The 26957-nt window shown below is 43.4% G+C and overlaps 8 protein-coding genes across 8 annotated transcripts; 5 read left to right on the forward strand and 3 right to left on the reverse strand.

Annotated features, from left to right (window-relative positions):
- Positions 1 to 1319: 1319 nt before the first annotated feature.
- On the forward strand, positions 1320 to 3870 carry EAF02_000175 (uncharacterized protein; the record flags this gene model as incomplete). Its single annotated transcript, XM_038896223.1, has 2 exons — positions 1320 to 1491; positions 1571 to 3870. The coding sequence occupies 2 exons, from the start codon at positions 1320 to 1322 to the stop codon at positions 3868 to 3870; spliced, it is 2472 nt and encodes an 823-aa protein (XP_038763082.1).
- A 2757-nt stretch (positions 3871 to 6627) lies between these two features.
- On the reverse strand, positions 6628 to 7684 carry EAF02_000176 (uncharacterized protein; the record flags this gene model as incomplete). Its single annotated transcript, XM_038896224.1, has 2 exons — positions 6628 to 7298; positions 7489 to 7684. The coding sequence occupies 2 exons, from the start codon at positions 7682 to 7684 to the stop codon at positions 6628 to 6630; spliced, it is 867 nt and encodes a 288-aa protein (XP_038763083.1).
- A 217-nt stretch (positions 7685 to 7901) lies between these two features.
- On the forward strand, positions 7902 to 10604 carry EAF02_000177 (uncharacterized protein). The gene is made up of 2 exons (XM_038896225.1): positions 7902 to 8114; positions 8163 to 10604. Exons 1-2 carry the CDS (start codon positions 8057 to 8059, stop codon positions 10544 to 10546), a joined length of 2442 nt encoding a protein of 813 aa, XP_038763084.1. The 5' UTR covers positions 7902 to 8056; the 3' UTR covers positions 10547 to 10604.
- Positions 10605 to 11244: 640 nt separating this feature from the next.
- EAF02_000178 (uncharacterized protein) lies at positions 11245 to 12619 on the forward strand (the record flags this gene model as incomplete). The annotated part of the gene is made up of 3 exons (XM_038896226.1): positions 11245 to 11511; positions 11585 to 11947; positions 11999 to 12619. The coding sequence occupies 3 exons, from the start codon at positions 11245 to 11247 to the stop codon at positions 12584 to 12586; spliced, it is 1218 nt and encodes a 405-aa protein (XP_038763085.1). The 3' UTR covers positions 12587 to 12619.
- A 782-nt stretch (positions 12620 to 13401) lies between these two features.
- On the reverse strand, positions 13402 to 14718 carry EAF02_000179 (uncharacterized protein). The gene is made up of 3 exons (XM_038896227.1): positions 14486 to 14718; positions 14167 to 14414; positions 13402 to 14112 (listed from the first exon to the last, which is right to left on the reverse strand). The coding sequence occupies exons 2-3, from the start codon at positions 14258 to 14260 to the stop codon at positions 13529 to 13531; spliced, it is 678 nt and encodes a 225-aa protein (XP_038763086.1). The 5' UTR covers positions 14261 to 14414; positions 14486 to 14718; the 3' UTR covers positions 13402 to 13528.
- Positions 14719 to 15137: 419 nt separating this feature from the next.
- On the forward strand, positions 15138 to 15797 carry EAF02_000180 (uncharacterized protein; the record flags this gene model as incomplete). The annotated part of the gene is made up of 2 exons (XM_038896228.1): positions 15138 to 15437; positions 15492 to 15797. 2 exons carry the CDS (start codon positions 15138 to 15140, stop codon positions 15795 to 15797), a joined length of 606 nt encoding a protein of 201 aa, XP_038763087.1.
- A 494-nt stretch (positions 15798 to 16291) lies between these two features.
- Positions 16292 to 18156, reverse strand: EAF02_000181 (uncharacterized protein; the record flags this gene model as incomplete). The annotated part of the gene is made up of 6 exons (XM_038896229.1): positions 16292 to 16639; positions 16688 to 17036; positions 17091 to 17360; positions 17416 to 17503; positions 17557 to 17907; positions 17967 to 18156. 6 exons carry the CDS (start codon positions 18154 to 18156, stop codon positions 16292 to 16294), a joined length of 1596 nt encoding a protein of 531 aa, XP_038763088.1.
- A 4470-nt stretch (positions 18157 to 22626) lies between these two features.
- EAF02_000182 (uncharacterized protein) lies at positions 22627 to 23352 on the forward strand (the record flags this gene model as incomplete). Its single annotated transcript, XM_038896230.1, has 1 exon — positions 22627 to 23352. One exon carries the CDS (start codon positions 22627 to 22629, stop codon positions 23350 to 23352), a length of 726 nt encoding a protein of 241 aa, XP_038763089.1.
- Between the last annotated feature and the right edge of the window lie 3605 nt (positions 23353 to 26957).

Here is a 26957-nt window from a genome sequence, read left to right on the forward strand (position 1 = left end):
GAATCAATATGAGCTTAGCTAATCTCGTCATAACGTGAAGTCTATAATAAACATTTCAATTCATCGGCCGCTATGTGATATTATACTTCTTGATAAATGTATATTATACCTGGTGCACCTCTGAAAATGATTTTATACTTTCACAAACGATATTATCCTCATCACTTCTCCTTCCGTCATTCGTTCAACGCGATGCCAATCTGAATAATTTCTTGCATAAGGTTGTTATCCGTCATCATCCATCCGAATCAGGCTAAACCTTAATTGGGTGTGGCTTAGCATCTCTTTTCACTTCCAAGTAATGAAACTTTTAATTTTGATCGCTTTCCAACATTTCCCCTATCGTCCACTCATCCACTCATTCCCTCATCCACTCCCCGTATGTTAACATTGTCAAGATATTCTCGACTGAAAAATCGAAAAATCCTGGACGCACATCCACACTCCAGTGACTCCACCCATCATCTACTTGGCCTATTTGGCCCATTTGTCCCTCAATCCACAAAAAGTGCGAGATCTCTATGGGGAAAATACGACTTTGGGAAATTGCATGAAGGGATGAGTGGATGGATGAGTGGATGAATGGATGAATGGTCCTGGAATTGTTCAAATTGGTTAATGCAATTACCACTTTGGGAATGCATATTATGAAGAGAAGAGAGGATATCGGTTTGCTGGAAGTGAGAGAGAGATGCAGGAAAAGTGTGCTGAGTAACTAGGTATGTATGTATGTATGATGGTGACATTTGAAGATGGAAACAATTGAATACAGGAAGTGAGATTGAATGATAGGTAACGTATGATACTCTTCCTACTCTTTCATTTCCTTCGTATTATTTCTCCTTCAATCAATCAAAATATCTTGGCTTCTACGGCGTTGTCTCTTGGTACACAAAATTTAAACATTCATCGCTTGTTTGTCAATTGGGAGAAACACCCAAAGAGCTTAGTCTGACCATCAATCACTTCCCATCCCAACTTCGGGGGATCTTACCCATGTTCAGAAGTCTTGGAACTTATCTAGCCCTGCAGCCTTTGGGTTTAGCTTGCCGTCTGATTATCTCTCCACGTTTTTATTTATCTCTTCAATCCGCCCTCTTCTCTTTCATTCCTCACTCCTCTTATCGACGTTGTTGTTGTGAATACCTTCATTTTGTCAATCTTCACGTTCTCTTCATCGCCGAACAAATATCTCTACCGCTTCACTCTTTCAGCGGGCATTCTTTACCAGCAACCTTGCGAATATATCGATCGTGTGGGAGGATATCATCCAATCAAAGTTCGATTCTTAATATACAATATAATCTACCACATACAAGATGAAGGCCGGAGTTCTCGCAGTCGCGGCTGCAATTGCAGGTGGCGTTAATGCTAGAGACCTTGGAAGGAGACATGGTCATCAAGATTTCCATGAGAGAGGATTGTTAGCCACACCATCGGAGTCATGTGGTTGTACAACTGTTTGGTCTACCGTCACTGGTGAACCCCAATGTATGTGATATGTTCTACATATATACTCATGTTCATGGAGTATGTTGCCTTTGGACATCGACTGACATTAAATTTCTAGTATACTTCCCACCAGCTCCAACCGCTGCTTCTGTTGCTTCTGGCTCAGGTGCACCACCAGCACCATCTGCCCCAGCAGGTTCTGATGCATGCTCTAATGCCTGTAACACTGAGTATAACAACTGTCGAAGTGCTCCAGATGCAAACCGATCCACTTGTGCTTCCAACTATGCATCATGCCTCGGATATTCTCCGTTTGATGGCAATGGATCACTTGTCATGGCAACTGCTTGCTCCTCAGTAGCATCGACACCAGCAGCTTCTGCTCCAGGTTCATCGGCACCAGCACCATCTGCCCCAGCAGGTTCTGATGTATGCTCCAATGCCTGCAATACTGAGTACAACACCTGTCGAAGTGCTCCAGATGCAAACCGATCCACTTGTGCTTCTAAGTATGCATCATGCCTCGGATATTCTCCGTTTGATGGCAACGGATCACTTGTTATGGCAACTGCTTGCTCAATAGCATCGACACCAGCAGCTTCTGCTCCAGGTTCATCGGCACCAGCGCCATCGGCACCAGCACCATCTGCCCCAGCAGGTTCTGATGCATGCTCCAATGCCTGCAATACTGAGTACAACACCTGTCGAAGTGCTCCAGATGCAAACCGATCCACTTGTGCTTCTAAGTATGCATCATGCCTCGGATATTCTCCGTTTGATAGCAACGGATCACTTGTTATGGCAACTGCTTGCTCAATAGCATCGACACCAGCAGCTTCTGCTCCAGGTTCATCGGCACCAGCACCATCTGCCCCAGCAGCTTCTGCCCCAGCATCGTCAGCTCCAGCCACTTCAAAGGGAGTATCAACTGCTCCTACTGCCCCAGCTTCAACTGCCCCAGCCGTTGTCCCCACTCCTTTGGCAACCACGTGCCCAACTCCAGGTGTCTACACCATTCCAGCCACCACTGTGACTTTGACTGAGTCCACCACTGTCTGTGGTGCTACATCAACTGGTCTTCCATCCGCAGGAACTTACACCGTTGGAGGTGTCACCACTGTCGTAACCACTGCCACAACCGTTGTATGCCCATACGCTGCTGTCTCAACTTCAGAAGGTGTAGTCACAAGCACCATCTTGACCACTACCTATGTATGCCCATCCGCAGGAACATACACCATCAATCCATTAACCACTACCGTTACCGAGCCCGCTGTTTGGGTTTACCCAACTCCTGCTTCCTATGCTCCAGGAACCTACACACAACCAGAAGTTGTCACTACCATCACCGAAACTAATGTGGTTGTTTTCTGCCCTTACTCTTCATCATACTCCACAATTGTTGATGCCACACTACCAGCTGGTACACCTGCCCAGGCTACTTCTGCTCCAGCCCCAGTTACGACTTCTGTCGTAGTACCAGTCGCAACACCAAGCTCTAGCTCAGTTTATGTTGCTCCATCCTCAAGCGCTGTATCCGTTGTCCCATCATCTTCCGTAGTTGCATCTTCCGTTGCATCTCCATCTGCCTCCTCCACTTCCTCCTCTTCCGGAAATGGAGGCAGTGTAGGAAGCACTGGAAAGCAATGGGCTATGACTTATTCCCCATACCAAGATTCCGGATCTTGCAAGACTGCTGCAGAAGTTTCCGTTGATGTAGCACTCATTGCCTCCAAGGGATTCACAGCCATCCGTATCTACAGCACCGATTGCTCAGGACTCGAGAACGTCGGTAACGCTGCCAAGCTTGCTGGTATCAAAATGATCGTCGGTATCTTCATTAGCGAGACCGGATGTTCCGGAGCAGCCGATCAAGTCACTGAACTTATTGCATGGGGACAATGGTCTCTCGTTGAGCTTATCGTTGTCGGTAACGAAGCCATCTTTGGTGGTCACACTACCGCTTCTGAACTCGCCGGATTCATCAGCTCCTCCCGAGCATCCTTCGCAAGTGCTGGATACACTGGTCAAATCACCACCACCGAGCCCCTCAACATCTGGCAAGAAAACACCAGTGTCCTCTGTTCCGCCGTCGACATCACTGGTGCTAACCTTCACCCATTCTTCAACGCTGAAGTCACTGCCGAAAATGCTGGTAAATTCGCTCTCTCCCAACTCGAGCTTGCCGATGCTATCTGCCCTGGTCTTACTGCCATTAACCTCGAGTGCGGATGGCCTTCCGCTGGTACCTGTAACGGAGCTGCTTGCCCGGGTGTAGAAGAGCAAAAGACTGCCGTCTCTAGCATCATCGAGTCGTGTGGTGGACGTGCTGCCATCTTCTCTTACACCAACGACCTCTGGAAACAACCAGGTGGATTTGGCTGTGAGCAAAGTTGGGGTTCCATCCATCTTTTCTAGATGATTTGTTAAAGAGAGGGATTGGAATATATATACATGACAAGATATTTATATGATATATTTCCTTTGTTTTTTGGCATTACATTACAGAAGTATGGTATGGCCATGGTATCCAACCTTTACGAATGGAACGGGGATAAATTAAAATACTTGAAGGATTGGGGCATTTTTTCTATGTTTGTTTTTGGATTTGAATATTTAGCATTTCGGCTTGGGAGAAGCGGTTGGAGTAGAGGTTGAGATATGGGCTTGCATTTTTGCATAAGCTTTTAGGCAGATTATATTACTATACTATATTTACATTAATTATTCATACGTGGATATGGCGAATGCCAAACTCAAATTCAGATTCAGATTTGGACTTTGCATGTTTTTTTTTGGTTTCTGTTGATTGATTGATTCTTTGTCTTTGTACTTGTGTTTAATGTATAGTGATTTCTTGATTGACGATCTACTTGAGTTCACTCCCACTTAGCACGTAAGAGTCTTGAGTATGAGTCTGATGGATACCTATAGAAGACTCTCATCTCAATCTTGATTTTGAAAGGAAATATGTATTCAAAAATTGTTTTCGATTGAGTTTTCTGTTATATGGAATGTGGAATGTGGAATGTGGAATGTGGAATGTGGAATGTGGAATGTGGAATGTGGAATGTGGAATGTGGAATATAGAATATAGAATATAGAATATAGAATATAGAATATAGAATATAGAATATAGAATATAGAATATAGAATATAGAATATAGAATATAGAATATAGAATATAGAATATAGAATATAGAATATAGAATATAGAATATAGAATATAGAATATAGAATATAGAATATAGAATATAGAATGATTCGATATATATATATATATGTGTATTTTAATGTAATTAATATTATTCCTTCCCTTCTCATCTCATCCTACATCACATCACATCTTTCAGAATCCAAGCTATCTAGTGAGTACTCATTATATATACTCATTATATCTAAGTTTTCATCTCTACTCTAGTCTTATAGATTCTTATTCTTAATTTTTGTTCTTGTTCTTATTTTTGTTCTTATTCTTATTTCTGAGTGTTATTTCTAATTCAAGATGAATGGATGTATATAACATCTAAACTCAAATTAAATCTCCTCGTAAATCCCCCCTCAATCTTCTCCAAATTCGATTCATTACTCAATCCACATACCCCGGTCACATTTATTTTCTTCCGTATCTGGGTAATATATCACTGCTGTATCACTACTGTGTCCTAATAAAATCGAAATTCTTCAGAGCTTCATAGACGATAGATAGATAGATAGGAAGGATATCCAACCATCCATCTATTATCTTCAATCCCCCCCTCTCCCTCTGCCTCCCCTATTCCTCCCTAAGAACCCCTAGAATTCGATTCTCCTTCCATCAAACTCATCTTCGTTCACGAACTCCGAAATTCCTTTCTCTCCCTTTTGTCCTTCCTTTTCCCTAATTTCAATCTCATTTTATTCTTATCCTTCATAAACTCAAGAATACCTATCTACATAGTACGCATGTACGCATAAGCAGCGCGCAGATGAAGAAAAGCGAAGCGAAGTGAATGAATGAATGAAAAAAAATAAAGAGGAGTATATTCCACTTCAATGATTTGTCGATTTGTCGATTTGTGAATTTGTTACTTCACCACATCTCACAAGCAGAGAATTGAGGGCGCTGTTGCTGGTGGTGATATTTTCTATACTGAGGAATCGGAGGGGCGTCAGTCGAAGATGTAGACGCGGATTATTGATTGTATGGGGGAAGGGGGGGTTTGAAACATGGATGGAGATATGTTGATTGGATTTTTACATTATACATTATACATCAGAATGACATGAATCACCCATCCATCTACTCTTTTTTCGGGGACCAATTTCTATCACTGTTTCCGTTTCCGTTTACATTTCATAATCATGCTTAAACTTGTATTTAAAAATCCAAGGGATATGGTAATACAATGCCATAGAACAAAATAAAATAAAACGAGATATGAAAGAATAGAGAACAAACAGAAGAACGAGTTCAGGAGAGCTCGAGTGTCGACATCTCTTACTTTCCACTTCCCACCTTTGCATGTAATTCATATAATTTGAAGAGAATATAGTGATCTACCCAATAGAATCCTTGGGCAAAGGACTAATCATGATTTATATTATCACTAGAATATTCAAGCCGGTAACTTGTCGGCTATTTCGATGAAGTCTGCCAATCACACATAGGGGTGTTTGGCCATGGGGATAATTAGCCGACAAGTAGTGAGGATTTCTGCATGGCAAAGTGGTTGTGTTTTGGTCCGGAAGTGAGGAGGGGTAGAAGATACCTACTAGGTACCCAGGTATGTTTAGGCAAGGCAAAACTCAAAGAAAATACTCATCATGACCCAGGAATTACTTAAACAATGTGGAGTGGAAGTTTTGTGTTTTGGTGAATCTTCAGCTCGGTTCCAATATATCTATGTGAAAGGGAAAAACTTATGGTTTGTCAAATCTGCCTCAGAATGTTCTCTTAGGGCTACTAGCACAGAATGATTGAACATTCCACATGTTGAACGGAGTACTTCCTCTCTAACTTGAGCTATAAACAATAGTATTTTGGTCCGCCATCTCATATTCTACACTTCTAAATGCAGTTGTGTCGAGACCTCACACATATAGTACATCAAATACCTTGAACGCCATCTCCCAGATATACCACAGTGTAGTTTCCTCCGCCTCATATCTTATGCAGAGTGAAATTTTATATCTCTAATTCCTCTCAAGCTTTGAAGCCGAGTTACCAGACAAAGCTGCAAGATCCGCCACAACACTCCAATCAATGACATTCCACCAATTTTCCACGTAAACTTTCTTTCCTCCTATATCATCAGTTCCCATTCCATAATCGGCAATCCATACGTGTTCCCATGTATTGACGCAGAGAATGGGTGTGACTTCAATCCCTCCCGGTGGTTTCCTCTCTTTGCTTAAATGTCCATGTGCTCCTACTGTGTTTACGGGTGGTGCCGCCAACTTCTGTCTGTAAAAGTCCGTCACACTTTCACTTTCGGTATTCATATCCTTTGGTTGTCTTCTATGATGTGCACCAGGAAATGGTGAGCCCGCTAAATATGTAGTCATTAAGGACAGTCCGTCGAATCTATCCTTCATTAACCAGACGAATCCGGGCCCAAACATTTTACTAGCAGTAATGACGAATTCCCTTTTGAGCCCATCGACTGAGGAAAAAGAGTTCTCGATGGCGGCTCGGAGTTTCTCTGACATGACGGGTTCGCTAACTGGATTGGGTTGGAGGCAGTTGAAAAAGAAGTTGTTATTGAATGCCATAGAAGCATAGTTGAAAGTTGCCGCCTGGTCTGGATCTCGCGCACACAGAAGAGCGATTTCTTTGGGTTGTTTTCCATCGAGATGGGGAACTCCTTTAAAATTGTCAGTTACAGAATATCTTGTAAGGAATATAGCAGCAATTATAAGTTGTATCGTAGGATACATAGCAGCAGTTTTAGAGGCAACCACGCAATTTGCATTTCGATTTCACAAAACTTCCTCGCAGACTGAATGCCTTGACTACCAATTGCAGAATAATCCAAATCATAAGAAATAACCCACCAGCTATAGCATCACTCAATTTGTCCACCATGAGTTTTTGATATGAAGTCCATGACAGCTCGAAAGCTTGAGGTCCAATGAATTCAGGAATGCCATTTGTGAAATCATGCTTCAATGGCGGTACATGTTGGGAAATGCTTCTGAAGAAGTTCTTCTGCACAGAGCGCCCTATCCTAGGGAAGCGCGAGCGAAACATATTTGGAGGGGTGATGGACTTTCAAATCTCGACGAGATATTTCGCGATCCAAAAAATTGTATGGAGGTCCGCAAAGTCCACAATTTTGTACATGCCTTAGGCTGCAGTATTTCTTTGATGAACGCATGGATGCTCAGCCGAAGGGGAATCTTAATGAAGCGGCCAACTCCGCTGTCCTATCGTTGTTCATGCGGGGAGAACTAAAACATTTCATTGCATTATATGTCACAATATCATAGCTGCGTTGTTGAGAATGAACAGTCAAATAAGTTTCTGGAAGTCTTTCACTTCGATTTTAAATCCCCCTTGATTGACACAGGAAGTGAGATTTGTCAGTGAATTTTGGTGTTATTTGAGCCGAGCATAAATAACATGGAGTATAACAAGGCAATAGAAGAGTTCAGGAAGCATGAATATCCCATGCTCAAAGGTCAGTTTTCTCCCAAATACATATGTGCCAAGCTGATAGAATTTCCAGATGCCGTGTACCTTGATCATGCCGGTACAACCCTCTACTCAAAGTCCCTCATGGAGAGATATATGGTGGATATGATGTCGAATTTATATGGAAATCCACATTCCGCCTCTACATCCTCGCAGTTGTCGACTTCGCGCATCGAGAATACCCGTCTGAATGTTTTGCGGTTCTTCAACGCCGACCCAGAAGACTTTGATGTTGTGTTTGTGGCGAATGCTACGGCTGGAATCAAACTTGTTATGGACGCCTTCAGGGGCCAAGAAGAGGGGTTCTTATATGGATACCACCAAGATTCGCATACTAGTCTCGTTGGCGTGCGAGAGGATGCCGTGTCAAGTCGTTGTCTCGATGATGACGCCGTGGAGTGTTGGCTGTCTGGATCAGAGCCTCTTGTCAGAAAGGTAGATAATTCTGAGATTGGCCTTTTCGCATATCCAGCACAATCAAACTTAGATGGTCGACGTCTACCACTGTCTTGGCCAGAAAGAGTCCGAAATCTTAGCTATGAAACCCAGGCAACTACATACACACTATTAGATGCCTCTGCTCTAGTTTCTACTTCTCCACTAGACTTGAGTGATGTTCGTAAGGCACCTGATTTTACGGTCCTTAGTTTCTACAAGATATTTGGATTCCCCGATCTCGGTGCCCTGATAGTGCGTAGAGATTCTGGAGCGATACTTCAAACCAGAAAATATTTTGGAGGCGGAACTGTCGAAGTGGTAGTGTGTCTGAAAGAGCAGTGGCATGCTCCGAAAGGGCAGTCCTTGCATGAAACTCTAGAGGATGGCACCCTGCCTTTCCATAATATCATGGCACTGGAAGCAGCAATAGATGTTCACAAATCATTGTATGGTTCCATGGAACGTATTGCAAATCACACCACATTTCTCGCACGAAAATTGTACGAAGGTCTGAAATCATTACGGCATGCTAACTCCGAACCGGCCTGTATAATCTATTCCCCTGGCTTCTCCTCCGAAATTTCCTCCAATGTACAAGGACCTACAATAGCGTTCAACGTCAAGAACAGCTTCGGGGCGTGGGTAACTAATGTTGAGTTTGAGAGGTTGGCTTCGATAAGAAACTACCACATTCGAACTGGTGGTCTTTGTAATCCTGGTGGTGTTGCATCAGCACTGGAGCTTCAACCATGGGAAACGAAGAGAAATTTCTCTGCTGGTCTCCGATGTGGTGGAGAGACCGACATTTATGCGGGCAAAATAACGGGGGTAATTCGTGTGAGCTTAGGAGCCATGAGTACGATGAGCGATGTTGAGTCGTTTCTTTCATTTGTGGACGAATTCTTTGTAGACCACACAACTATATTCACCGATGAGGACACCGAAAGTCACAAATCGGTTGACATGTATGTCGAAAGTCTTACAATTTATCCAATTAAAAGTTGTGGTGGCTTTGAAATCCTGAAGGGAACTGCTTGGGAAGTTAGGCCCGAAGGACTTGCTTGGGATAGGGAATGGTGTCTTATTCATCAAGGCACTGGACAAGCATTAAGTCAAAAACGTTATCCTCGAATGGCTCTCATCAAACCAACAATCGACTTTGATTTGGGATTGCTGAAGGTTCGATATCAAGGATCAACCTTACCTATTTTGACGGATGAAATCAGTGTCTCCTTATCATCTGACCCGTCATTTTACAAAAATCCAAATAATATTCATTCATTGTCATCAAGGGTCTGCGGAGATGCTATCGCGGCACAGACTTACTCTAATCATGAAATTAACGATTTTTTCTCCAAGATTCTAGAGGTACCTTGTGTTTTGGCAAGATTTCCTGCTGGTGGTAGTGGTCCTTCTTCGAGACATGCAAAGGCGCACATGCAAAAGCACCAAGGACCAAATCGATCGGTCGCAATTGAGAAATCGACTACCCACTCTTCCCACGATCCCCCAACACCACCGGATTCTGATAGTGAGAATCGAAAACGTCCAATTCTTCTGTCGAATGAAAGTCCCATACTTGCCATTAATCGATCCAGTATCAATATGCTAAACGAAGAAATAGCCAAGAGTGGCGGTAAACTTGCTTCAGCCTCGGTCTTTCGAGGGAATATTGTACTAGCATCAACTGAATTGACCGATAGCCATCATTCATATAGTGAAGATCATTGGAGTACTTTACATATTGGTTCAGAAACATATCAGATGTTAGGATCTTGTAGGCGTTGTCATATGATATGTGTTGATCAGGATACTGCTGAAAAGAACGAAGAACCTTTTGTTACGTTGGCAAAAACACGAAGGTTCGAATCTAAGGTTTTCTTTGGTTCTCATATGTGTCATGTTCCTTCGTTGTCACCTCATAAAGAACATCAATTTCCAGTCATCAAGGTGGGAGACAAGGTTTCTATTGGGCTATGAGAAAAAGAGGATGTAGAATAGAATCAAGAGGTGTTTGTTGATAAGTCTTATTATCCTTTTTGTTGTATTGGGCTTCTATGCTCTGCTTATAGTGGTGATAACGTTATGTGACACTCATTAAACGTAGATGATGATGTTCTTCTGGCGCCCGTATAGGATGAAGTATCCCAAGACGTGTGGGTATGTGGTAGACCATACCTACATTCTTGGCCTTCGTTTCAAATTTCTTCTCGAGTGATCGTCGGAGTAAAAGAGAATCGAGTTGCTTGTAGAATCAATGGCTAAGTCTGCCAAATATAAAGGTATCAGACCTCAGGAAGAGAAGGCACAAACTACTCAAAAGCTTGACAATCATATTAGAAGGCATATCTATTCACACTTTTATCTTGACTTTTTTCTTAAAGACCACTTTCATCGCATGTGAAAGTTGAGAACGATCAAAAAGTTACTAGCTACTTAGCAGTCTGGACTACGAGACTAGCTCTAGCTACGTACTAGTTCGTTCCACACACTCTCACACAGTTAAGAAACTCACAAGACACATATTCTATTTCATTAAGCTTTTCCCCCCAAAAATTGAATTCATAATAACTTGCACCTTCGCATCTTCAGAAGAGAGTCATACCCATTGATTTGAAAGACAACAAAATTCACTATTTCGCTGACTTTGCATCTTACAAACATCATTTCCGGAAAGCATGACCGAAATATCAGACTATGAGCTTCATAGCTCAAATGACAACCGGATCGGGGACACTTCTGATCATGAGTACTTCGATGATTTTAATATCTTTGACAGTGACCAAGAAGAAGAAGACTACGGCGCCTTTCAAGACTTCGATGATTTCTCCGACAACCAAGACAGCAATCAGGATTTCGCTCCTTCCCCCTCAGGAGAAACAAATGTTGAAGGGCTGACAATGAGTATTTCCGATGTTGAGCTCGCAGAAGATAGAACATCTCTCGTGTTCTTTGAAAAATTCAACCAGTTTCCCGAAGAAATTCAAATGAGCATTTGGCACTGAAGTGCTCTACAAGTCAGGCGCACCATCGTTATGGCATTGCGGAAAAAACACTTTCCAGTTTGAAAATTATCCTTCTACACCAGCTTTTATGCAGGTATGTCAGCAAGCACGAAAATATGGCAGGGAATACTTCTATGCTGTTGACGCGAAGGGAGTCCCGCATGATTTCACCGACCCCCAACAGGTTGACGAGCCATATTTCTATGTCAACCCCATCAGCGACGACTTTATCTTGAAATTCGGAGATGAGACGTTTTGTCCTTCGCCGATGTACTGTCCCATACAGTTTAGTCCGGAGTACATGCGAAAGGAATTGAGGGCTAAGGAAAAAGAACTTTATAAAATCGAAGAAGAAGAGGAAGATGCTCGTTATGAGGTACGCATTCACCATATTCTATCTTGATCCCTTTGGCTAATGAATACATAGGCGGACATAGGCACAGTACATGTTCCTGTCGTAACCACAATAAGTTGGGGCTCGTTGTTTCAACACATTCCCGCTACACCTGCAAGCGTAGCAAGACCCGCTCCCCATCGTCCCGGCGAGCCAATTTTCCCTCCTGCGTCAGTACTTCCTCACTTCTTCGACAAGATTCGATCAGTTGGTATCAACCTCTCACTTGATTGCCCAGGAGTTGTCGGGTTTGAAGCCATGAGCGCTGAGCAACTCCAACAATGGACCGAAGATCAAGTTAATTGCAAATTCGACAAGGTGTTCAAGAAAATCATGGATCGTCTTCCTCATCTCGAACATGTATTTGTGGTAGTGAGAGCATATGGGCGAAGTAATCGGTGTGAATCAGATCGGGGTTTCCCGCGTGAGCTTGAGAAGAAGAAATGGACGAGTGTGGGCATGGAAAAGGGAACGGCGAGACGTATGGGATATAGAGAGTTTAAACAGTTTGAGAATCAGGCGAAGGTTTGGTTAATGCATGAGAGGATTGATAGGGGAATGCAGTTGAATAGAATCGATTTTGGGTTATATGTTCAGACAAATATTTTGTGGGAGATTTAGGGAGGAGGGAGGATCTTCTGAGGGAGTAAGCATTTTAGTTTGCATGTGGGTTTGTTCCTGAAAGATATCATGAGTTTGGGAAGCTGAAGATTTGGCTATCGCTATCGCTTGTTAACAGCCTGTCAAAGACTTTATGATGTCTTTCGATATAAGCTCACAGGACTCATCGTCTCCTCCCCGATTCTCTACTTGCGAATTTCGTTTAACATTTTACTCGTTTACTTTTTTATTTAAATCAGGTTCTACACGAAAATTATCACGGCGCATATAAGGAAGGGAAAACAGGCATACCATACATATCAGGAAGGGAAACATATCTGGAGTCCCGACTTCACATCTGGAGTTCTCCATCTAAAAAGGATATGAATATCGAATCTCACTTCAATCATATTACCAATCGACGAGTTACAGGAATTTGATTACATTTGGGATAGGTTTGCCGGTAGTTAAGGTCGTTGAGATACTGATAGTAATGGATATTGAAGCAGATTAATTTGGACTGGTTTTTATGAGTGCAGAGGTGGTGTGAGGTGATATGATTCGATGTAGAGTAAGGAGAGTTTTGGGGAGTAGAATATATGATGTGAGTGAAGATGTATAGTCTCTGTTCGTCTCATGCTCATGCTTAATGAGGTTTTCTAGATCAGTGTTCTAGAATTGACCATTTTTCGGCTAGGTTTGATGTGTGTATGTGTAGACGTGGGGAGCGGATGAGAGGATGAGGGTAATGAAAGAGGCCCTGCTAAATTAATAACGATTCGTCAAAGCCCAAGATGCAGATCACATTAGACCCGTGGGTATGGGATTTTTCGGTGGTGGTAAGAGTATTGGCTTTTATTGAGAATAGATTTCTTCGTATAAAACGAACCAAAGAATATTACTACACATAAATTCGTGCCCCATCCACCATAGATACACAATCCTCCCATTGAGAGACATCCCTCACTGTCTCTTCTTCGAAACCGATCTCGTGACATGCCCACTTCCACTCCTCTGCTTCTTATCCAATTCCTTCTTCTCCTGCTCTTCCTTCTCAAACTTCTCCGCCTCGTCTTGGTCCTTACGCTCCGCATACCACTGGCCGGCTTGCAAAACCAACACGCCCACCAAAACCAAAGCTAAAATCGTGTTACTGGCTGCCAAAACCCTCAAACTGTCTTCTCTTCCTACGCCTGCTTCTCCTTCTGGCGCACCAGCCTCGCCATATAATCCGAGTGTTACAATGCGCATACCCTTGACAATATTGGTGATGTAAACCACGACGCCTACGACATAGAGAACGAGTGATGCGCCATCGAATAGGAGATTGGCTTCTGAAGGCTTGAAAAGCTTAATGAAGAGTCCGATAAATCCAACTGAGACGACAATGTGGAGGATACGTGGAATGATGGGTGGAGAAGCGTGCATGAATTTCAAATGCTCTTCGATGAAGGTATAGTAGGCATCAGGAGTACTTTCGGTGGTCCAGAGAAGAGGGTAATCGTACGGGAATGAGGAAAAGAGAATCCCGAGGAAGAAGCATACAGCTGTGATGTGTCAATTGGGGTGTGGTTCAATCGAGCATTATTGGGAAAACTTACGGCCGATGATCATAAAGGTCGCGAATGAACTCGCGCCTCCTTGACCTCGAGGTTTATCGTACGTCTTGAAGATTGAGACTTTCGAGGTATCCATTTTGTGTATGTGTGAGTGCGATGCGCTGCTGAGGGGTTTGAGGATTTGAAGAATTGATGCGGATGGTTTCTCGGATGATTTCGAATTGTGCGAATGTTCCACGGATGGTAATGGTAATGGTAATGGTAATAATCTTATAATCTTATAATCTTATCTGTTTAGGTGGGCTGGGCTTAGCTACGGCTGATACAATAGTGGGGTGATGAAGTGGTTACAAGTACCTACCTACCTGGTAACCTTCAATGGAAGCTTGACTTGTACATCAGATGAGAGATGTGATCTAGAGCTCACAAGTGAAAGAATGAATGCATATGAATGCGACGACAATAGACGATTGAATTTATATAAAGATATCAAATCAGAAAGAAGCTATTGACGAAATCAAAGATAACACATATACCTAGGTAGATATAGGTAAACTTGTAAGATTCTTAATACAATTTATGAGAAATTATAATTGCGAGCTCAATCTCTGGTAATCTTGGGTGGAGACTAGGTGGGATAAAGAAGCCGCTACGATGATTTGGGATTTCCTGTACGGGTGTACGAATGAACTCCGATGTTCCGGCAAATTTTGACATTTTTCGCTCTCGGTACGAAGGAATAATACCTACGTTGGTACATATATACCTACTATATATACATCGAATAGAGTTACTAAAGTCCACAGACGTAACTTTCTTTGTATTAGTTATGGATCGTCTTGGTATGACGGATGAGTAGGTCATGGCATGAAAAATCAATCAGGAAAAAGAGCTCTTTCTTGAGGTACAAGTATCAAAGAAGATTCTTCAATCTCCATCCATTCATTGCATTCAAAACATCCATTACATCCATTACATTCAAAATCTCTTCATATATCTTCTATTTCTATATTATGATGGATATGTCCGTCTACCTCTTCTGGTTTCTAATCTTTCTTATTACATGTTTACTCTTCATCATTGTGCTTCTCATTCAGAATCACGTTGATGAAAAAAGTCTCATTGCTACACCTTCCATCAAAAAGGACGATGCCATTTTTACAACCTATGCAAGTGTCAAGATCAATGCATCTGCAGACGATGTTTTCCGTGTAATAACCTCTTCCAAAAAATACGGAAGTGGTTATTCCCAATATCAATTCGAGCATGATCAGGAAAAATTGCCAGTCGTGGGCGCCAAGGGGATATATTCCGTGAGATACTCCTCATTGTGTAGAGAGTTGTGTAAAATCTAATTCGAAATGTAGTTTCGGGTCGAAGATATACGGGATCGCTGTGTACCTGTCACATTAACCATGCTGGATCCAGTGCACAGAAAGATGGTCGCGAAGACTACTCAATACCCCAATTGGCTTTTGGGCTCAGAAAGAGTCCAGGAAGTGGTGGCGGTGAAAGGCAAGGCGAATGTTTGTGAGTATAGGACTTGGTTGACCGTGCAGGGAATTGCGGCATATTATCCTTTGTTGACAGCAAAAGAAGAGATGGAGGACGTTGTCAGAGATGCGGCCACAGAATTAAAATTGTTTATTGAGTCGCGGAATCGCAAAGCTTAACCTTTGGATTTGGAGCAAGAATGCTCATATTGGGGTTCAATTGACGGGAGGCGAACATTCGGGGATATCCGTGGTCGCTGGTAAAAGCTCGTCAAATTACGGAGAGAAGCACTAAAAAGGATATGTGTATCAATGGGCCCAGGATCAGGAGAGGTACTTGTCTCTTACCCACCACGACAAAATGTGTTTTTTGAGAACAAGTCGTCCTAGACCTGATAACTTGCAGACGGCAAAGTTCTTCGGATTTCGAGGATTTCTAAGGGCTCACGAAGGAGATATTTGACTTTGTCGATTTTCCGAATACGTGGGGCTTGCAAAGCAGACCTTGTCAACGCATACATGCTATCAATCACAACGAAGCGTGCTTAAAGGGATTGGAAAGAAGAATTCAGTGGATATTAAAGGAACTACTTGTCTTCACCAATTACCGTCACCGTATCTAGCTCTATTAAGCTTTACATGTTCGTCTACACCTCGCCTTAACGACATTAGAATCATACGATCCTCTCTTCTGTATGGTGAGTAGCTGCCTTCTCGTCTAAACCACCATCACTAGTCTCGGCACCAAGCTGCAGATCATGTTCCGCGGCAATAACTCTTGCCTTCTCGGTCGCAGCTTGACCACCAACGAGCGCATTGTCTCCATCGAAATGCTTCACAATTTCTTCCAAAGGAGTGTTTCGTGTCTCGATATAAAACTTCCAGACAACAAAGAGCTCAAAGGCCAACCATACGCAATAGAATATGTAATACTTCCAGTGAAGATGATCCAAAGCGATTGGGTTAACGTATTGGTTGAAGAATAATGAGAGGTCAACGGCCAAGAACATGACGGTCATTCCCTATAATTTTAATTAGCAACGCCAGCAAAGAGCAGGGAAATTCATTACCTTTGCACGAATATTGTATGGCAAGATCTCAACACTGTAGCCAACCAAAAGACCTGACCACGCACAATTGTAGAAGACGTAGTAGAGGAAGATCATGACGACTACCGCATTGGCAGAAGCTTTGCTTCCGTGCATCGAGAATTGAGCCGAGCATATTGTCCAAACGACGAAGACACCAAGCATTCCTGCCGTGGAAACCAAGAACAATAGACGTCGACCAAGTCGATCGACAAAAAAGCACATTCCCGTGGCCACAATCATGTTGACGATCTGAAGGATACCGTTGATCAAAAGCTTGGTAGTTGAGCTCTTGATACCGATTTGTTCCAGTACAATGTTAATGTAGTAACTAAATATGATGTTAATTTTCATTTTCAAATATTTTTGACTGGTAGCAACTCACCTGACAAGACCGTTTCCTGACCATTGGGAAAAGAAACCAAGAGATACGAGAATAATAAGACGATGTCTGTTTCCTGGAGTCTTCCAGAGCTCGGCCCATGGGTTTCCCTCTACCTCTTTCTCGAGTAATAGTGTTTGGCGAATTTCCTGGTATTCAAGCTGCACAACTTCGTCGTTTTGGTCTCCAGAAGCATGTACGTCTGCCAAGATCTTGAGTGCTTGCTCATTTCTGCCTTTTGCAATGAGCCATCTTGGTGATTCGGGCACGAACCTTGGCCTGCATTAGCTTCTTCTCCCTAAACTAAAGATCTCGATTAGGGGCTTACCATATAAAAGTCATTTGGAGGATAGATGGGAAAGCCTGTACGACGGATGGAGCTCTCCATGACCAATTTCCTGCAATGTTGTTTGTTCCTGGGGATTACATTAGCTAAATATTCAAAGGCTCTGGTGAATGTGTTTCATACCAAATGTTAACCAAGCAGCAACAAAACTTCCAATGTACCATGTAGTGTTGTAAATGGTGGTGTAGATAGCTCGATGTTGTGGGTGGACAAGCTCAGTGATGAGCAATGGTGATGCACCATGTGCGATTGCGACTCCGAAACCAATCAAAAATCGAGCGCCTACAAACAAGCCGAAGGTATATCCCAAACTTTGTAGCAGTACACCGATGATCATGATTGTGCAACCGATCATAACACCTGTACGTCTGCCCAATAAATCTGCAGCGTATGGTACAAAGGGAAGGGCGACAAGTGAGCCGACAGACATAATACAGTTGAGAAGTCCGAGTTGAGAGGCCGTGGGATGGAAATCTAAAGCAATCGTAAGTTTCACGTTTCAAGATAGGACAATTCATCGTAGAAACACTCACAAGCTTCCCAGGCGGGGAGGGATTGAAGGCCGTTCATCATGGAGCCATCGTATCCGTTTGTTGCAGAGGTCAAAACAACGAACATCAAACAACAGTACAAGCCTCTCATTCCCTTCTGCGTGTACCATGTTACTCGAGGGAACTCCTGGCCCGCGAGCTCGAAAGTAGATTTAGTACGTTGGAAATCCATCTTGACTGCAGTAACAAAATCTGCGTTGCCTCAAGATTATAAACCACAAATGTGAATCGAGGAGAATCAACGAATCCACCACAATGTTTTGTCCTACATTCTCGACTGGGGAAACATGGGATTATATACATCTGCCATCTGGGCACCCCATATTCATTTTATCCTTTGCTATTAACCGGTGCCCAGTCTGCACCTCATCCAGACCGGCCGTACGGAGCCACGGTCCGCATATAGCCTTTATAATATATGTACTAAGGCTACATCGAACGCTCTGTCGGTAAGCAGCATACATCTACAGATATCAGCTGTTGAGGTCTCGCCAATAGGAGTGGGATGGACGAAAGGCCTAATATGGTAAAGTTCAAGCATTTAATCTGGTCTGGGGACTCCTCACCAACAAATCAAAGTTTCGTTGACAACACTATTCCCCAGGTTCTCCATAATGCCCCGCATTTTAGAATAGTTACCTAGGTAGATGTAATTTGAGGTGATTTGCTGTCTGTCTACCAGGGTGATTTAGGCTATATCCACAAATTGTCGGGTGGCGCCGGTTAAATGTGCCATCGTAACTCTCACCGTTCGACTAAGCTCCTCGTGTATCCTCTTGCGGCCAAGCGAAATCGTTTGTCTGTTCAATCAGAACCTACAGTATGGATACCACCGAAGAAGATTGAGATGTTGACCAGGAGATCACCTCGTTGGCATATTAATCGTACATTAGAGTAGCATCTGTGCTGATCTAGAAACGTACGACTCCGTATAGCAATCAAACAACATAAAGTGTCCCGCTTACCCAGGAGGCAAATTTCTCAATTCCCTAACGAAAAGCAGTGAAGTCTTATCAAGTGATTAAATCCAAAGACACGATAGATCATCGTTTGACATTTCAGCCTGTGGCGATAGGTTCGAACCTAAATACTCAAGTACTCATCTGTCTTGTGTGGGAATCCATTCGTCTTACGATTTCCACGTAAAGCACGTCATAGATGAATGGGCAGACGGATGAGCAATCCAGCCAATCTTATCATACCTTTCATCTGCAAATCCTCCACCTCGAAGACAACGGGTAACTTCAGTCCAATGCGACGGACAATCTAAAAAAGAGTCGAAGGGATTTCACGACAGATTTATCGTGAAAGGATCCGAAACTATGAGCTTCATAATTTTGTTTCATGCGAAGTATTCAGCGAGGCTCTGAGTCATACGAAACTTATGTTATCATGCTTTTCGGATCAGACACTGGAGATCTATCGAAGGAATGAGCGACTCCATCAGAACCCGAGTGCGACCCGTGCATATGAAACTATTTTTGTGGCCTCAATAGCGCACACTCGAGATCTTCCTCATAAGATCAAAAGAAGGTCTCAATAGACTTTGAAGGATCATGAGAGTTGGTAGTTACCCCTCCTTGTCACTGATTGGGATTTCACATGATCCATTTGTGCTCCGAATGAGGAGAGGCCTTCGTTCTGGTCACAAAGATAAGCCTAGCACGGGGTAGTAGTTTATCACATGTGCCAGCATCCCACGTTTGTTTCCTCGGAATATTAATCATTAACTTTGCTACAAGGCGTCATCATCAGAGCGTCAATGATGGTGAAAATCACTTGCATGAGTGGAGCATCGGGACTTTCACACCCTAACAAGGGCGGCTCGTACATTATTATTGGCAGATTAGATCACAACACCTGGATGACTTGTTGTGATGGCACCAAAACAGAGAATATTGCCTCTCTGGGAGCCTTGATGAAGACGTCGATTACTTGTCATGTTGTCTCTTCATCACACTTGGTATCAACACTTGGCAGAATTGAAGGCGTACTGACACATTCAGATCCCACTGCTCGATCTCACTAAATCCTACGCCCCGTTCCGAGTATCCCAGCAAGACAATAGACTGATCCTATCTTACTCATGCTGCAATAATTCCATGCGGATTTTGCTCGACTACAAGCAAACTAGAATAGGAAAATTCACACGAGATACTGATTCCTATCATCACTCAAAATTGAGACATGATGATGCTCAAGATTGACGCTGGCCGCATTGAGGCCATCTAATCATGTTGCGGATAGTTCCTTGACCATCAATTGACCAATGCAATTCATACCGCATACGATCTATCAACCCGTAGTATTGATCTGTCTGCCAGATGTGGCACAGAGGAGCACTGTTTAAGCTACATGTAAAGCCTGTTAGAATCCCTGAATGCACCAGGTTGAGCGCTCTAAAGAGAGATAGGACAGAGAGATAAGTGAGGGCGCATGGATTGCGAATCGTAAGTCTTGACAGGTCGTTGTATCGCAGTCTTCGAGAAACTATATTCGTGACATCTTCCCATTCGAATCAAATACCCCGCCTTTGTGGACTTAGTCCGAACCGCGCGCTGCTGTATCGACTCGGGTCATGAGATAGAACCCCGAGTGATATGGTAACCACTCATGTCAGTGTTTTGAGCCACTTTCTGAACAACTGTTGAGAAAACCTCGTGGCTGGCGGCTCCATTTATCCCTGGTAGCCTTCAGGCGCGCGGAAAGAGCCCAAATTGTAAGGCTGTCAATTGAAGATATTTTTTCCTGATACTGATGATTCGACCATGCAATATGCAATATGCAATATGCGATATTTTTGAATATTGAATTCTAAGGGTTCTGTCTGGTTGGTTGCGCGCGTCGATTGTGATATTGAGGAAACAATGAAGCGGTAAGAACACATTACAAAATGAGAACGTTGAACCCAATATTGAAATAATCTGTTCATTCAATCCGACATTTTCTCTTCTCTTTTCTCAATTATATCAGCTGTCACAGAAACCCTCACTCGTGAACACACTTTAACAACCACAATACTGGCTCTATCAGCCCCCTTCTCACCCCTATACTTGGCCCCCATTTTCACATTGATATTGAATCTTGTCCATCATTAATATCAAATGAAAAGCAATTCTGCCCAATATCACTATCGCACACCTGCCGGACAAAGCACCAATCATTAGATCGATCGACTCTTCACCGAATCAAAAGCCATACTTTTGACGCCCGAACACGTTCGTGACATCCGCTCTAAGTATAGCTTACAGCCTATACTCACGAGGAGACCCCCATTTGAGCGGAGCCAATCAAATTAAATTCAGCTCCAACCGCTCAGGTTTCTCAGGTTTCTTTCTCCTGCAGTTCACCCAAAACGCCAAACTAAAAACGCGAATCACGTCTTAGGATTGCTACATAGCTTTGTCGGTGTCGGTCGATATTGGTCGAGTCAGCTCAGAATATTGACCTGGTTCTCCGACCCTGTAGGATAGAACAACAAACTTCGAGAGCGACGCCACCATTAGAAGTCACAACATCTCGATATCATCCTATCAGCTCGTGGGTTGTATTGAAGTTCCCTTGTAAGATTACATACTCTTAGCACACTTCACTGCCACCATTGCTCCGGAGTCCGCATACCTTCCCTTCCCTTCCCTTCCCTAGGTCGTCTACTCGCACACCTCGCATGAACAATTAAGGATAATTATTGTATTACACACATTTTTCCCGATTACATGCCGATACTCTATTCCTTTGCCTGCTAGCTAATTAGCAAACATTTCTCACTCCAGTCTCAGAGACTCACATGCGGATTCCTGGTCAAGACTCATCTCCAACTAGACGAGATCTGCTTGCTCAATTAAGTTGAATTAACACCTTCCATCTACCCTGGCCTGGTCGTGGAACTTCTTCCTAGCCATCACAACCCTCGGACCAAGTGCAATATAAAACAATCACCCAAATCAACCCAAGTCGCTTCCAGAAAAGAAAACAAACGGCTTCACACCTCACGCGTCGCCGCTTTTACATATCGGAACTTTTATTGCTTGTGTACAAAGTTCCCAGTATTTTTCACCACCTACGAGCCGACCTAGGTATTGCTCCCTCTCACGTTGAACAAGAGGATCCTCTACCTAGCACATTATTGGATGATCCAGACATTTTGGAAAAGGTCCCAAATAAATTAAACGGCAACGGCAACGCGATCGAATAAGAATCCCAATCCAAATAAAATCAAAGTTCTTAGTTTATTAGCTGCTTTCCTAATCCCCCTCCGTCCCTTGTCTTACCTCCGACCCACATCCTCTACCACCTTGCCTTGTCAAAAGGCCTCCACCAAGGCGGCCAACATCATCAATTACGCTCATTGCCAAAATCCCCAAGCGCCCTCCTCTGACTTAGTACTGGATACTAAATTCGTCAGTACAGATAGACCCTGTTCCTTTTGGCGCCATCTCTTCCGTTACCATACCTTCCACCTTCCTTACCTTGCTTCAGCTACTGGGGGAAACATCGTTTCGAAATTCATATTATAATACTTCCCCAAGACCCAAAACGTCTCAACTTCTACCCTTCCTTCTTCACGGATCTCGAGCCCTACCGTCGCCGCTGCTTGCACACCTTTGGACCCTTTTGTCTACTTCGTCATTCTTTACAAATAATGGAATCCCCAATCAAAACTTCTGCTCCCGCAGCCGTGAGCGCACCTATTCTTCCTCCACCTAAAAGATCAATGTCTACCACCAAACCCAAGCTTCCCCAACTCAAGACTCCAATGTCTTCAACTTTTCCCTCGGAGCTATCAGCTCTATCAAATTCCGCACGTAGCCCACTTCCTGGCTATGCCGACTTTATCATCAAACAAGAAGACTCTATCAAGACTCCCATTACCCCTCCACTTGCATATACCGACTTCCTCAAGACTATGAACAGCCCCATCGTTACAGAGATTAAGTGTTCGAGGCCAACACCTACATCTGCACCCTCGTCAGAATCTTTGACTAGCAGTGAAGGTAGTGACTGTTCATGCAATTGCGATGCACATAAGTCACCAGCCACTTCTGTTCCTCCTACTCCATTCAGCTACCCAACATCCGCGCCATCATCTGCAATCCTGGGACGTCTTCGCATTCCAGCTTCACCAGCATCTTCCTATGCTGAATCTCCCTTAAGCGCACGCTCTCCCTTTAGTGCACGAAGCGCACGTTCGCCATATGATTGGGATCTTAGAGCCAAAGGAAGATACTTTGATATCAAACCACAGAAGCAAACACGGTCAAGCGTTCGTCAAGTCAGGGAAGTTGTCACCCGAACAGTCACATATACACCTCGAATGAGCCCCGCACCCAAGGGCAAGAGAAGGAAAGTCGACCATCATGTGGAGTAGATATTTTATACCAATATATTGCCCCTCATTTCGACACTCTATTTATCGCATTTCCTATATCAATACATTCCTTTAGTATTACATACATCTACATCACTACTCATTATAACATATTTCTTTTGTCACCGCCGTTTAACCAACAAAATCATCTTACATTTAACGACTTTATGGCTTCATTTCTTGATTGCGACAATAATGGCACCGTCGTGTCTTGTTTAGGGAGGAAAATGTGCGAGCTCGGCGATTATAGCCTGGAGTCTCATCTGGAGTTCCGGAGTGGACATCATTCATAGCACGGCTTTGGTGTTAACAAGCGGGCTGATTATTGCATTTTGGGGGGTTTGCTTGGACTTTGGAAAGTACAGGAGTAGGAGTGGAGGATAAGGTTTTTTTTTTCATTGAGGAGGACGGGACTTAATTGCTGGCTGTTGGCGTATAATTTTGTATATCGGCGTTTCACGGGCATGTCTGAGTGAATGGATACTTCCTAGGTGCTGAGAAGGAATCATTCGAGAGGGGAAGAATCTAGGATCAGGGGAAGAGGAGGAGTGGCGAGATGAAGCTATAGTGGAGTGTTCCGTATAAGCTATCCAATGAATACAAAAAACAATATTATATCACACTGCCTATACTACTACAGATTATTATTCCCGTGAATACATCCATTAGTTCCCTCCAAGTTCAAAATGATTATGCAATTTATTACTTATCTCTGAACTCCATTCCATCCTTCGTCTTTATCTAAATGCATGATCTACCGGACCGCATGCCCATCGTAAATACAACTCCCGAAGCACATTTTTTCTTACGTGTGAACAATAACGTACACATCTATCAATAACATCAATAACATCAATAACATCAATAACATCAATAACATCAATAACATCAATAACATCAATAACATCAATAACATCAATAACATCAATATCCAAATCTAAATCAAAATTAATCACACTTTCAAGTTCTCACTATTCAATTTCGTTGCACATGCAGTCAGAGATTTTCAACGTTCATCGCATCGATTAATCACGCAGCACGCATAATCACATCACCAAGACCCATCACACCAAGAGATAATCAATCAATCACTCCCCGCCGTGCATTCGCCGCAATAGATATTGGATATCACATCCCAAAAACCAAGTACCGATGTGATTCCCACAGCGTGAATGCACCCCGTGAATCCACTCAGTACCGGTGATGTATGTATGTATGTGACATGTTTCTCGGAAATATTTCATACTTTTCACAGAATATGGAACATCCATGGCTGCATGAATGAAATAAGCTATATTTCGTATATCACCAGCCGTCCAAGCCACAAAGTGACGAAGATGAAGCGTATCACGCTTGCTTGGAAAGGCTCCATTAAAAGAATACTTGTATGGCTGATTAAGGTGCTATCGATAACTAACTTCCTTCCTAGAACTATAAGCTACCTACTAGGGGTACAATAGAAGCAGTGTAATAAGCACATGGAACGTTGAGAACTCCCTACGGAATACACAACCCGATTTGTAGGCTGGTCGGCTTCGAGGGAAGGGGGAAAATAAGCATAATCTTCCTTCACAGACTCCTTGATGAATCGCTAGCTATTGTTGTCGTGAAAAGAAATACATATCGATCGATGGCTTTGTAGCATTCGTGTACTCCTCCATAACGGACGTTCTGGAACTGAGGGGGATGTTCAGAGGAGGTTACATTTACCAAAATTAGATAATCGTGTCTCACTGTACTGTATGACATGCCTTCCATACGGGTATCATCCATCATATGCGGCACGCACAAAGAATTTCTATTTTGAATACTCGATGGATGAGGGCAAAACCAAACAAACGCACTGAGGGAGAAGCGCACAAAGCAGCATCGAGCCACTAACGGGAAGCGGGAAAAGACCGTCCGACTTGCTCGTGGCATCTTCCCAACTCGGATAAGCTATTGGATACACAAGAAGGGAAATTGGAAGAACGATGCCACAAGACAGGGATCTAAGCGCCGCCAGATCGGAGATTTTAGATGAATGGGGAACCTCTGCATGGTTAATTGGAGGGAGACAGGGTCAGGGCACGGATAAGGGTGTGCTGTGTGGATCTGTGGCATGCCTTTACGAGTGGGTGCTTATTGATTGGTGCTGAGGCAATGGGGAATGGCCTTAAGCGCTGAGGAAGAAATAATGTGGAGTCTTTGGCGGGGGACTGGATGCTTGATTTACGAAGGGAGGGTGGTGATTGGATGAGAAGTGAGAGTTGGGGGATGGGATGGAGGGGTTTGGATTTCTTCTGGGGGGGGAAGGGAAGAGGAGTTAGGAGAGACGAGGATGTGCTTTTGGGTGAGAAATTGTTCTTCGTATTATGTATGGATTGGAGATGTTCATTATTTCATCATTACCATCGTCGTGTACCTTGGTATGGGATTCACTTGAGGAGATCCGGAAATACCGTCGATAGGAAGGAGGTTGTTGGATGGGATTGATGAATGTTTACTGTATTATTCCTTTCGATACAACACTTTTGGAGGAATACTGAAATTGTTTGGAAACATCGGAGTAGCCGTATGGCAGTGCTAAGTCAATGGTCATCTGCAGTCCCATGAAGTTGGTCACTGAGGCACAGAATATTGAATGAGGAGAAAGTCCACGGCTTGAGATAAGACCTAATATTACAATTTTGCAGTCGTGAATTAATGCAAGACACGGATGCATACCAATTATGGCCATGGAAAGAGCCTCAAAATACTTGGGATTCGGATGCCTCGAGGCGTGTTAGCTTACATCGGATTGTATATTCGTCAGTATACTTTTCCGAGAGAGCCTCGAAGTCTTAGGAACATTGGCACTCGGAGCCTTGCTTGCGTCGTAATTGCTTACATCACAGGTTGTCCAAGTAGGTATTCGTTAGGACATTCGTCACGTCTTTTCAAAGTTCAGAATGATGATCTAATTCTTTCTCTTCAACCAAACGGACCAGACAATGAGATATTAGAGCATCTAGTTTCGAACTAAAACCCCAAACGTGGGGATACATCATACTAAACAGATGTAGGTAGTGTATCACAGGCGAAAGCCTATCAAATGTCCCATCGAATGAAGTCAGGATTCTCGGTTCTCCACAACCTCTAAACATCTCACGTAGGTTACACTGAAACAGACCATCGAAAAAATATTAGGTATGGACCGTATGGCATCGGAAATCAACATTACCATCGATCCATCTGGTCTAATATTGGCTCACTCCGTGAACCGGATCCACAATAAACCTCCTAGTCGTACCGTCAACCGTTACCTCTTCACTGCCACTGCCGATATTGTGAATTTGTGACTCGATCACATCACAATCGAATCCGCCCGGCCTCGCCGAAGCACAATTTGCACAAATGACATATGTCACAAGATCGGCGGGAAAGTTGCGTGGTTGCTCGCACCAAGGTTCTCTCCAGGAAAGAATCCCGTGATTCACATCGGAAAGCACGTAGGATGTCGGGGCTGGTGGAGCTCTGCACGGAAAACAGAGGCATGAAAGAGGTAAATCCGAGAAGACAAGTCGCAAACATTTTCCGGTAGTTGGTTCCCCGTGCCTCTAACGCATTTGAGCTCGTTTCGACTT

The sequence above is a fragment of the Botrytis sinoallii genome (genome assembly GCF_014898435.1).
Source record: "Botrytis sinoallii strain Bc 23 chromosome Unknown BSIN_001, whole genome shotgun sequence".
NCBI lineage: Eukaryota > Fungi > Ascomycota > Leotiomycetes > Helotiales > Sclerotiniaceae > Botrytis > Botrytis sinoallii.

Bases quoted from the DNA above. Each gene is read 5' to 3' on its own strand.
- EAF02_000177 (XM_038896225.1), top strand. From the start codon at position 8,057: ATGGAGTATAACAAGGCAATAGAAGAGTTCAGGAAGCATGAATATCCC. The intron at 8,115-8,162 runs GTCAGTTTTCTC...TAGAATTTCCAG, and splicing joins TGAATATCCCATGCTCAAAG to ATGCCGTGTACCTTGATCAT.
- EAF02_000179 (XM_038896227.1), bottom strand. From the start codon at position 14,260: ATGGATACCTCGAAAGTCTCAATCTTCAAGACGTACGATAAACCTCGA. The intron at 14,113-14,166 runs GTAAGTTTTCCC...GACACATCACAG, and splicing joins GACCTTTATGATCATCGGCC to CTGTATGCTTCTTCCTCGGG.